Raw genomic sequence first — 12,924 nt, 5'->3', positions numbered from 1 at the left:
CTAGAGCCTGTAGACTTTGAAGGTCTTAATTCCAGAATAGTTTGGAAAGCCTGGAATGACCCATGAGTGTACCAAAAGCATTATAATTGTGCACTGAGGCTCCATCAGCAGTATAGCCTACATTCCACGAATATTTTTAACAATAAAAGCATGTACAGTATGTAGATATCGTAACCCAAACTTCAAAGTGTATTGGAGGCCATTTGTATTTATTTCGCGAAATATTCAACTACAACAATATTAAGTTGCTCGTAGCATTGCGAGGTCTAATGGACTTCAACGTGACTAAATTTCTTGAACAGAGTGAACACAAATGATGGTAGATCCAGTAGATATTGAAAAAAATGAATCCCAGAGTAGTTTGGATGACCTCGATCACCCAAATCATGTACCTTGAATTTTCTAAGGTTGCTTTGAGGCTTTTTGAGTACCGTAGACTGTTCTGTGATCATTCATCGTGTATAAAGTTTGGTTCAGAATGTTGGATTTGTGACACAAACTTCGGAGTACATACTTAGGAGGACTTAGAATAGCTCTGGGATGAAAACTTCAACAGACAATGATGGGTAGTGATACATTTCATGTCATGGATCAGTCAAAATGGTGAAATTTGAGCCAAAACATGCATAATTTACAAAAAATGCAGAAAAAGCCACGTATTTTCGGATACCAGCAAAAGGGGGGAAGGTGCAAAGGGGGGACGGTACCATGCATTTCTTAGCACAACTATTCCCAGTGACCATTAAAAAGACTCCAGGGTAAAATGTTTCAAAACAAAGAAGATACATATTGCATTTTTATCAAAATAAGATCGTCCCGGGTGTTTACGGGTTAATAGAGCTTTGGAGAGTTGGAAAGGGGATTGCAGCAACTTTCACGGAGAACTCAGAGAGGTGTCAGAGATCTCTGGGGCTTTAAGACGTTTCAGGGAGGATCCAAGAGGGTTTCAGGGGGAACCAAAGGCAGAGCTTACGTGATACTGAATGAATATCCTCTTTCCTCAAAATTCTTGAAACCTTCCTAAAAATACATACTTCTTCTCAGGACAACTTTAAAAATATAACAGTCCTTCCGTTTTCGGATGATACTCGATTGGACACACACAATTCAATGGTTTTCTTCGGTAGTTTCAGGTTTTGAAGTTAGTCTATGATACTACACTAACTACGAATTCTACGGTCATCGATGTGTAAAGTATTGTTCCATCAACTATAAAATATTGTGAATACCAATAGAAATTCGCCTTTGTTGGAGGTCTTTTCAACACACGATTTCTATGGTCGCATTAAACCGTCTGCCTAATCAAACCGTCTCTCCTCCCCCATGCGTGCCACAGATTTTCGTTCACTTAATTTCCGCATAAACGCATGAAAGACAAAACCATGCTACTGGGTAATTCATACCATCGTCGATCTCGTAATCGCACTTATCTCATTCCTCATCTAGTGCTTTCACCTTCGGTCAGCTTCGGTCCATCGCGTATACACAGCTTCGCCCCCTAATGAAAATGTGAGTATGGGCACCTGTACTGTAGTGCACCGACGCATTTTTCACCTCTCGAATGAATGCCCAAATCTTTCTGGTCCAACTGGACCGGCTTCGGAGATCAATTGACGACGGGCCGTCAAGCGATCAAGACGTGCGCGATTGATCTCAGAAATTCATCTTTTTCTCGTCCAGATTATCGGGGTGCGGAGGCGCGTTCGAGAGATTTTGTTGTGATATTAAAGCGTGATTGTTTCTCCTGTGAAGTGTGATATGTGATGCTGCAGTGATTTTCTGTTTTGGGCATTTCGTAACCACGTGGACTGTTACAACGGACTTAGGCTGTGCTTGAATTGTGCGAAACCAAATCGACGATAAGTGAAAATTAAACTGTTGGGGTCATTTGTGGCGGATTGGCCGTATATTGGAGTAGCTGGTTTGCAGATAGAAGTCAGAGATTTTTAATAAAAATGGTGAAACGATTTTGGTAAGTGAAGAGGAAACCTGCGATTAGCGTATTGGTAGTTGGATAACTCTCAAAGTGTGTCTGATCATAAGTGACCGTAGATGACCGTACAATTCATACAGTGGTGACCCGATTTTGTCAGCTCCTTAATTATTCTACCCCCAGTTTTGTCAGCCCTTTTGAACAAGAAAATAAAAGTGTGTATCATTTAGCATCGCCATTTTGTAATAAATATTATTTCAATTGATGTCTTTGGCGTCATATACAGGGTGTTAGGTTCGTGAGCGCATGCTTTTTAAGGGACTTTTTTTAACAGAAAGATCTTATTTGTTAGAAAATTCAATAATCTTTCGAATAAGGGACTTTTATATAGTTATAGCCAGTTTAAGGCGAACATAGTTAAAAAACCAGATTAATCCACCTAGTGGTGATAGTGCCTTTCTCGTCGAATAAAAAACTTACGATCTTTCCGTCGACATAAGCCAAACTGTTTATGAATCTTGAGAATACTTTATTTAGAAAAACAAGAAATTTAAAATAATTGGGAAACTTATTAACAGTACATAATCTGACGTTATTTTCAATAATAGAGAGCTGAAAAATATCAGATTTTTCAGTTGACTGTTTGAGCCCCTTCAAAATATAACTTCTTTCATAATCACAGCCCAACTAACAATCGCAAGCCGCAAACAAGCATGCATGCTGAATTGTTACTTTATAAAAGTGATGATAGCTGAACTAAAATTATCCTGTACACATTATTGTACAAATGCTTTTCCGATTGAAAAAGTAGCCTCTTTCAACTTTTCGTATCGCTATTAACATTGATAATTTAAAACACTTGTCAAGCGTTTAAAACGATTTTTATTCGACTTGCAGTAATTTCTTTACACAATAGTTTAACAAGACCTTTTTCTGCTTTTTGTTAAGTGCATGTACAAATTAGCACATGTATCTGTATAATGTGTTTTTCTCAAGTTAAATAAGCGCTTTCGTTTCATCGTACTTCGACTCAGTGTACAGAACGAAAAACACGTGTTTTTTACTGAACATCAGCTGAATTACTGTGTTTTTCAGTTGTTAACCACAAACAGAACATTATTCACCACTGCTAAATAGGAGTCGAAATGTGATCATTATTAAACCACGGGAAGTTTATGTTTTGATTTGAGCGCATCAATTCATCATTTCTAGGATGGCGTAGATAGGAAGGCATGTGGCTGGCAACCGACGGGTCTCGAGTTCGAATCTCGATGTAGGTAAATTTATGTGCAGTCATTATTTCACAAAAGTTGTTCACAGCATAGCCAATAACAAACTCTCGCGGATATTGTAAAATTTTGCATTTTATTTATTTTAAATCATTTTTTCCTAAGGCTGAACAACAGCTTTACTATATAGTTGTAAAGCGATTTAACAACAAACAGTTCAGTTGGTACACAACACTATGCTTTATACTTTCTCCAAATTTGTGTGAACAAAACCCGAACAATGGTTGTGCCTGAAAATTATCCAAATGTTATTCAGCATCATGCTGAATTAATTCATCGTAATGGTGCTTGTAAAATGAGTAATTGTAAGTTGGGAGATCACTTTGCAGTCTTCGACAAAGTTTTTTTTTTGCACACTTTAGGCTATATTTTATTACCATAGGCTACAAGATTCATATGAAATTGAATAAAACAATGCAATCAAGTAAAATTTACCATACCGAATCCCATAAACATTTTACCCAGTTATTTTATACACAAAAGGGGCAATAGTCTCCAGTTAGCCTAGTGGTTAAGGCTATGGATCGCCATTCCGGAGACGACGGTTTCAATTACCGTTCCGGTCCTCAGTTTTGCCCTTTGCTCTTTCCTTCGTTTCCTTCTTTCTCCTATCAAAACGAGTTCTTGTTGACTTACCCTGACCCTTTACGCTTTCGGCTAATCCTCGCCACGGAACTACCTTAGTTTGCCTTTCTTTACTCGCGGATCTCAGAACGTCATATTTCCGAAACAACGTTTGTTTTACTGGAAAAACAGGACCTATCTTCTCAGTGACACCGGCTATTTCCTGAACTGCGATTACGCAGCTCTCCAGACGTTGTGTATTGAACACACCCTCTGGATTTGTGATTCTGGTACTCGCAGTCTCGCATTCCGGTGCAAGACCTCTTTCCACCTCCAGTTGTTCCTGGCCTTTCCTCGCTTTTTCCTCATCTAGCTTACGCCAAAGTTCAAGTGTCCTTTTTTATTTTATTTTATTTTATTTTATTTTATTGATGCACAAGGGGGTCATAGGGCCAAGTCTCCAATGCAAGTCCGAGAACTTGCATTGTCCATAATACACCTTTGAATTTGGGAGTAGGCATAGCAACCTCTTTAGCTCTGCGGCTTTTAAGTTTTGCGTGGCCTTAAGGATTGGGAAAGGTGGGAAATCGATGTGGTGTATTGAGCTGTAAGAGAATATGTTGTTAGTTAAATGGTCAACGTAATTTACCTTTGGGTCGCTTGTTTGGGGTAAGCGTTTTGAACATACATACTGGTTTTGCTGGGTTGCTCTTTCCTATTTTCGTTCGATCGTGTTGTTTTTTGTGGTAGGAAGTTGTGATTAAATTTTGGTTATGTTCTTGGAATGCTGCTTCGTCCTCATCGCCATCTCCATCGAAATACGATAAGCCTATGTCATTTGCTGCCTGCGGTTTCTAGCAAATCGTCTTCGTAGTCCAACTTCCCCATCTCCTGCTACAATCGCTTCGTCGCTTTCTTAAATTCGGCTGTCATTACCAATGTCCTTCCAATTCCAACGAACATCCGTCCATATCTACCTCTTGTCTACCGCTGGCTTTCCACGTGAAATAAGGTCTTTCAACTTTTTCCCGGGATTTTGTAGATTAGTGCTTTTATGCATGCTTCCTTTCCTGAGACTTCGGAGCACGTCTTAGACATGGCTGAGTACAAACAATGCTCATCTCCAGCGATATTTTTAACCAGCATCGCACCACCGTCGTACTGCATTACTTCCATTTTTCACTGCTATCCCTGCTTACTGCTATCACTCATGATACTCAGATACATGAAAATATAAAAGAAATGTTAGTAGCGCTTTTGGTGATACTTTCACGACGGCCATTCAGAATGGTTCAACGGATGCAGATGCGAAGATCATCCCTGCTGACTAGCAGCGTTCATGAAACTCAGTTGAAGATGAAACTTAAAATATACGAACACGAAGAGCAATAAATAGACGAACGCGAATATTCTAAAAAAAAAGAATGATCTTCCATCCGATCTTCAAGTGATCCTCACAAGCAGCATCTTTCGTTCAGGCACTTTTGAATGTCCGTATGCAACTTGTTCTCACATGAAATCTGCCTCGACCAAGTTGGCAGAACGCGCCCATACCCCTTTCTGAACCGAAGGGCAGGGAAGTTCAAGTGTCCTTTTTCTACCAATACAATCATCTACTACGTGATCGTATCCCTCACAGTACCAACATGTTGGTGACTCTGGTAGCGATTTCTTTTCACGGTCATTCCTACTCTCGCCTACCACCTGCTTTAATTGTGCCCTTTCGACAACGTTGCCTTCCTCTCGTCTCTTCTCTTGCTCACCGGTGCTCATTCTCCTCTCAACCATTTTAATTAACGACTTCAGCCTAGCCACTTCGGCCTCCAGTGCCTTAATCCTTTCACTCCCCGGATCCTGCTCACCCCCTACACCTACGTTGCTCTCAGCACAAATCATATTGTAATCTTCTATTTTCTCATTCCTTGCTTCTAAACTACTCGTAAACGCATAACCTGGACCCATTCATGAACGATACCACGTAGAATACACTCAATTAAGGTCGGACTCATAGACTCCATCATCCAAATCCTATTTCTCAATCAACTACCTCAATACCGGAATTTCCTTAACGTCATTTAAAGCCTCATAAAACTTTCCTCACATTTCCAGTTCATAGCCAACTTCCTCGATAATCAAACGGTCCATATATGCAGCTTTTACAGCCATTTCAATGAAATAGTATATAACTCAACAAAATGCACAAACGAAATTAACAGAAACTCTGCAAACAACAGACACGTACTTACTGATATTCAACACTATATTCCACTGCACAAACTCAATTTTTATTCTGCTCAATATTCCCAAAAATTTCCTTTTTCGCAAAATTCACTTAAATACTCAAAGATTATCCACAGAAACCAAATACGGATAAATTCACATCATAATCCCAAAACTATCAATAAGTGAACCTCAAACTTTCCATAAATACCACAAAATCCTAAAATACACATAACTTTACATAAGAAACTCCACAAATACTCAAATATCTCTAAAACCTTTAGTTGGGCGCCAATTTGTAGCCAGCCCGGGAGATCCGTCTTAAAACACGTGGCTTAAGCGTCACTCCACAAGGGAGACCACACGCCCAATTTTAATTTGCCCGGATGAGACTCTCCTGAGGGCGAGTCCATTTAGCATTCTCGAAAGGAATTTTACGGATCGTTCCAGCCGGCTTACGATCCAAACGATCGAACGGGATCACCCTATTACCACAACATGACTATTAATCGCGAAGGCACTCAGAGAATCCGGTGAGAGGATCACGCATGCTCAAAGTGAGACAACATTCACGGTTGCTCACCAATTCTCATCACTGGCAGACAAGTCACTCGCCGCGATACGCAACAGCAAAAAGGAAACGGACTGAGAACCCCATCAATCAAACCCCGTAGACGGAGGACGGAAACGACATTCAAAACGCGTAGTGACGGCGATACATGAAAACTAATCAAACACTAGAGAACATTATTACACTTACTGGGACGTTTTATTGGACTTAACACTACATAGTTTGGTAGAAACGAATATATTTGGTGGGTTTAATACATATCTTATGCTAGCATATATTTTGAAGTTTTCGTTTTGTGTGTAAGTGTTCGTTCTCTCTAACTTCTTATCTTGTGTGCGATTTCTCTCCCTAGTTCTCTCTTCTTAGCTGTCTAACGTGCTCATGTGCTCTACGTGTTCATTGTGTGGCGTCACGTTCCTGGACGGCGCACCTGCGGGCTAGTCTGCGCTCCTGGTGTGACAATCGGATCTGGGCGGCGGCAATTCGTCACACACGCACGACAATCCCGAACTTCTTACGAGGCCTTATAGCAGCGCATCGTCTTCAGTCTGTGACTGGCAAAAAAGATCTCCGAGGTGCCCTCAACGGACGCCCACTCCACAAAAAAAGAGGTTTGTTTCGACTCACCGACTTCGCTGGTTTACTTGACCGATGTCGTTGACCTGTGGCCCAGGTCAGTGCCCCGTCCAAGACGGGCGTGTTTAACGGCGATCGCCAATGGCCGCTATCGGTGAATGGTGTATCGCTCGTTGTAGCCAGTGACTGTAGACTCGCAATGGCGGCCGGAGTCCGCTTGGTGGAGTAGTTGGCTTGACCACCGATTCCACGAGGTCCCCTGAGCCTCACTCGGTCGATTTGGTGACGGATCGACCGACTTCCGGCAGGTTGACAGTAGGCCGGGAGGAGTTCCGTTCGTCGAGGGGAAGTCCACGCGCTTGGGTGCGGGTAGTATCGCTGCGAATTAAATAGCCTTACGGCTAAACCGAACACTCAGCACAACCCAACAAACATTTTTGCTGTATAAGAGTGGAACAAACCACTCTTAAGCAAACTTTAGCTTAAGAAACTGCTATTCAGCTTGTTCTGTTACTTGGGAAGCACAAGGACAATATGGCACAAATGAGCACAATTACCTGTTCTTAATTGCTGCTAAGCTACTTCGCACACAATTCCTACACGACACACACTTAGTACAACTAGAGAACGAACCAAATATGTTTAATTAATTAAACATGCACTAACGTCACTTTAAAAATCCATACTTTGCTATAGCCAACGAACAAGTTACAAACGCGCACACTTCTTATTGGCTGGGTAGTCACGAACGAAATGATCGAGTCTGTGATCCTCAGATTAAGACAAGTGAATTCTCGGACGAACCGGAAATTCTTCATTTCCCGAAAACTCATCGTACACTTTCGTGATCGCAAGTCACGAAGGATAACTCGATACAATGGTCGTGTTGCTGTCCCTTTCCAACCTTTCGAAGACAAACGTGAGCCCGCCTCAGGAGAGATTCAGCAAAATGTTCGCAACCTACGATTGCCTACGCTAAGGGAATTCTATTCATTTAAACTTATTTACGCTCAACATTGATTGAGATTGCATAGTCTGATTATCGACAGACATTTATATAATATTTACAAAATTTACATTACAATATACACAAAAATTATGTACAAATTTCCTGGCTGCTACAAAATTTGCTCGACTCCCTGGACATAGTGTATCATTGTGCTTGCCTCACAATATACAAATTCATGCAATGGCAGGCAAAGTAAGCCCTTCAATTAATAACTGTGGAAGTGCTCAAAGAACACTAAGTTGAAGCGAGGCAGGTCAAGTCCCAGTGGGGATGTAGAGCCACAAAGAAGAAGAAGAAAAGGGGAAATACTTTGTCCGGGGTTGATCAAAAATTTTCGATTTCCCATACAACGCACACTGGGGCAGGACTGAAAATACACGGAATATATTCCGGAATATATAAACCTCTAGCTCGTCGAGATGTCGAGATCCACACTTGGTGTCTTCAGAGAAAATATTTCTATGAACAAGGTCGATATTCGCATTTCTTCGACTTGCAGTGGTGCTTTTCAGCAACAATGAAGCATAAAACATTAGTTTATCTTTATCTATCCATCTATCTATCTATCTATCTATCTACACTCTTAGAAAAAATCATGTAAATTTAAGTTCACTTGAATGCACATAAAAGGAGCGGCCCGTTTGACACAAATTTACGTCTTCTATCACAAATAAAGTCGAGCTAGCAATCGCTAGAGCCGAAGCGAGAGATAAAACATATGTAAGTAAAATAATGAACTGGATTCGAACTCTGGTACGCTGATTGAGAGGCACGTACTATACCTCCCGGCTATATCACCGAGTTGCGAGACAAACGATAAATGTAAAACTGTTTCTACCTATCTGATCAGATAGGTTTGTTGACATCTTGTGCAACCAACTCGAACTTACATGATGGATGTAAAATTGTGTCAAAATAGCCATTCAGTCAGGAAATGTTTACATACGTTGATGGTTTACGTCACGAGTAAATTCCTAATTTTTTAAGAGTGTATATAAAAATGAGTTTGAAGTTTCTTTGAGGCAACAAGAGTCAAGAACGAATGAACCGATCAGCGTGATTCTTGCACGGTTCGGTTCGTATTCATGGTGGCTGTGTTTATATGTACAAAAAGTTACGAAAATCAACTAGAAAAGTAAAAAAAGTACTTATTTTTCATGAGCTAGGAAGGAAATAAACACAAGCGAAATGAAACCAATCTAGAGTGCGGTGCACTGCCGTTCTAAGCATATATACCATGTTCGAAAATGTGCAACTGAGAAAAATGCGATTAAAGTTAATAACGTATTTTTCTAATTGACCAACAACTACAGTACCACAATGAGCCTCTGCACGAATTTGCCCTGTCCTGCTCACTCCCACAGAAAATTTGAAAACAGCGCGCACAGTAAAAGTCACATTTGACTTTTACTGTGCGAACTGTTTTCAAGTTTTCTGTTGGAGTGAGCAGTACGCCAGATTCGTGCAGAGGCTCATGGTACACGCAGCCGTATTTCTATTAAAATGGATTATAAGCTATTTTACGAGACAATCTACCGGTGGGCCGCTCATTGTTATTGTTTACATTTGATGTTTTTGTTTTCACGAAAAGTAGCATAACATGTGATGAGCGCCAATCAGATTTTTGCTGGCAGAGATTTTTCGGTTTCTAATGTGGCATGTATCAATCCCCCGAGCTGCATGATCACACTAGCAGATGAAAAAAGATCCCCACGGTCTACGGATATTGATTATATAGGGTGTCCCAGAAAGTATGGGCACAACTTTGCAGCTCTGCCATTTGGGAATGGATGCATAAACAAACCTTATTTTCACACATATCCTGCCTTAATATTTTAACATCAAATGCCAATCATTAAAATTTGCATTTAACACTTCGTTTGAAAGCGGTATAACATTCCCTAAAAGACCTTTTAAAGCTTCTGCACAAATTGCTATATTTTTCAATAACATCGCTTAATAAATTGTTTCCTACGCATGAAACTAAGCTCGATAAAAATTTCAAAAAATATTTCCGTGTATTTCTACATGCGTATCTATTATACAACCCTTTGTTTGAATCGAAAGCATATACTTTTGAACCTGAAAAATGAATTTAAACACTAAAATCGATATTTTTGAAAATTCGTTTTTCTAATAGATGAAAACAAGCTTCTGAATATATATCACAACATGCAAAAAAACACATTTTAATTTCACTATTAGTAAAATAAATGCTCCAGCTTTATAAAGTGTAGATTGAATTATTTTTATTCTCGTTAAAACATGTTTAAAAACTCGAATGTCTGTGATCATGTCTTACCCAGAAATAGAAAAGGCGAATTTTCCAGTTTTCTCAAAATTTTGAAATACCCGTACGCACAGGCAAAACATATTTTTATAAAAAATTTCAATCAACCATCTGAGGAAACATGTTTTCGAATATATCATGTGAAAAAAATTCGAAAAAAATGTTTCAAATTTGGATATTTGGTAAATCCGTAAAAAAGTAGATTGTGCAGAAGTTTTGCAAGATGTTTTTCCATTTTAAACATTCTGCATACAAAAATCCTTTTTAATGTATAAACTCTTTACAGGTATCAATTAAACAACCTTGAATAAAAATACAAAAATATAAAAATGGTTATTTGTTGAGAAAATAATTGTATTTTCGCTATACAAAGTTGTACCCATACTTTCTGGGACACCCTATAGTGGGCGGATTGACGCATTTTTGCAGATAAATGAACCCCGTTTGTTGGATGGGCCTGTATCACATGTTATGCTAGCGAAAATGTAAATGAATGGGTCCATCGGTTGAACTTCAAAACTGGTAAACATTCAAAAAACAGCTGATATGAAATGTCTCATAAAATGCCTTATATCTGAAGTGGAATCAGTGAAGTTTCCTTTTTTAACGCAAACAAAAACATTTCATTTTTGAATAACGACTTCCCAGCGGGACAGTTATGCTGTGAAACACAACGCAATTTTGAAATTTCTACGCTTACTTTTCGCAGTTTTTGACTATATTTCTTGTAGTGGGACAGATATGATTGGAAATGCAACAATGGCACAATATGGCTTTGTATTTGTTTTCGAAAATTCAGAACAAACTAAGGACTTTTACAAGTTTACATAAAAGTACACATACAATTATATATAATTATATATAATTAGTATACTAATAGGAGGAAAAAAGTGAAAAATGCTGAAAATCAACATGGGACAGATATGCTTTTAGAACGACAGTGCAGCAATGCCCACAAAAGTTGTCAAACTAACACAGCTTGGCAAGACAAAGTTTGCCGGGACAGCTAGTGATGGATAATCTCTGGATTTGCTATTATAACCACTAGAGTGGGTCAACGTTGTATGGAGAAACTTTAAATTTGATCGTATCAACGTATCAACAAAGCTTTTTCAATCTATATTAGCGTCCAAAACAACTGTGCAAAATTTGGGAGCGATTGGTTGCGTCCCCGTATTCCGCATTGCGATTGAAATTTGTGTGGAAGTTAGTATGGGAAAACGTATTTTTTACATTTTACTCATAAGTTGAATTCTTTTGTCTAATACCATGTACCTAATTACGTCAAAGTACAGCCTAGGATATGCCGAAAAACTTTGCCGAAGACCGCAAAATGATCCGACGCTTGCGGAAAAAGTTATTCGCCTGATAACTTAGGCCAACAATTGAGATTTTATTGTTGATGTTATTCCTTTACATGTTAAATGTTTAGCACCACCGGACAATCTGTGCGTTATAACTTTTTTCACAAGTGTCGGATCACTTTGCGGTCTTCGGCAAAGCTTTTCGACATATCCTAGGCTATATTGCGGTAAAATAGAAAAAAAAATCCAACGGGGTTGCGGTGGTTTCGACCGCTGCAGTCGTTCCGCAAACGTCAAAAGTGCTCGGTCCACGCTAAAAAGCTCTCACTCACTTGGTTGCCATAAAATTCAAAAATAATGACAATTGTTTCATTTATGGTTTATGTAATTACAATTGCTGCCACAACATGTAAGTTATTTTTAAACTAGATTAGGTGTAGTTTTAGCACTTTTGTATGCAGCTGAACGCCATTAAATATAATTTATATTTTCAACTATTTATTTTTGTTGCAAGGTTGTATGCATACTTTTTGAAGTGCGCAACAGTTTGTCTTCTTTACTCCGCCAGGTTGGATGATTTCTCTGGATAAGCAATACTTCATTAGTTAGATCGTCATTAGTTAGATCGTTTTAAACGAAAAATTTCAATTTATGAGAAAAATGCAAAAAAAGCACGTTTTCCAATACTAAATTCCATACAAATTTCAATCGCAATGCGGAATACGGGGATGTAAACCAATCGCTCCCAAATTTTGCACAGTTGCTCTAAAATGAATCGAAAAAGCTTTGTTCCGAAAAATCGACTTTGTTGACCCAGTCTAATACGTATACAAACAAACTTGAGCTGCTAGTGATAATATTAAAGAATATCAAACAAAACAGAAGCCAGTTAATTGATTGCTTGTGCCATGAATTGGATTTTTGTTGAACGGATATACAGTGTCGGACAAAACAATAAGACCACCGGTGCTATTTCATACAAAATGACCAAGTTTGACGATATGGTACTCGGTTTCTAATAAACAGATTAGGCTAAAATTTTGACAGCCGACATGGAATGGCCAGAATTCTGATTTGTATTAAATTGATTGAATTCTGTTCACTACATCAAAAGTTACAGATATACGGTGCGACAAAATTCCAACACCAGTTGGCAGAAAGCGTCCAT

General features: G+C 39.0%; 2 protein-coding genes across 2 annotated transcripts in view; one reads left to right on the top strand and one right to left on the bottom strand.

The window, feature by feature from the left end:
• Nucleotides 1-12,924, bottom strand: part of LOC109621866 (zinc finger and SCAN domain-containing protein 12-like) — a 57,591-nt gene that overhangs the window by 40,623 nt on the left and 4,044 nt on the right. The window lies entirely within an intron of this gene.
• The window catches only part of LOC109421174 (apolipoprotein D), a 17,266-nt gene continuing 5,656 nt past the window's right edge, over nucleotides 1,315-12,924 (top strand). The window contains exon 1 of the mRNA XM_029869457.2: nucleotides 1,315-1,972. Coding sequence (XP_029725317.2) covers nucleotides 1,956-1,972 — 17 coding nt within the window. The 5' untranslated portion in view covers nucleotides 1,315-1,955. The remainder of the gene's footprint in view (nucleotides 1,973-12,924) is intronic.

The sequence above is a fragment of the Aedes albopictus genome, chromosome 2 (assembly GCF_035046485.1).
Source record: "Aedes albopictus strain Foshan chromosome 2, AalbF5, whole genome shotgun sequence".
Lineage (NCBI taxonomy): Eukaryota > Metazoa > Arthropoda > Insecta > Diptera > Culicidae > Aedes > Aedes albopictus.
Note: the sequence above shows the minus strand (reverse complement) of the source record. Positions and strands in the feature narration are given on the sequence as shown.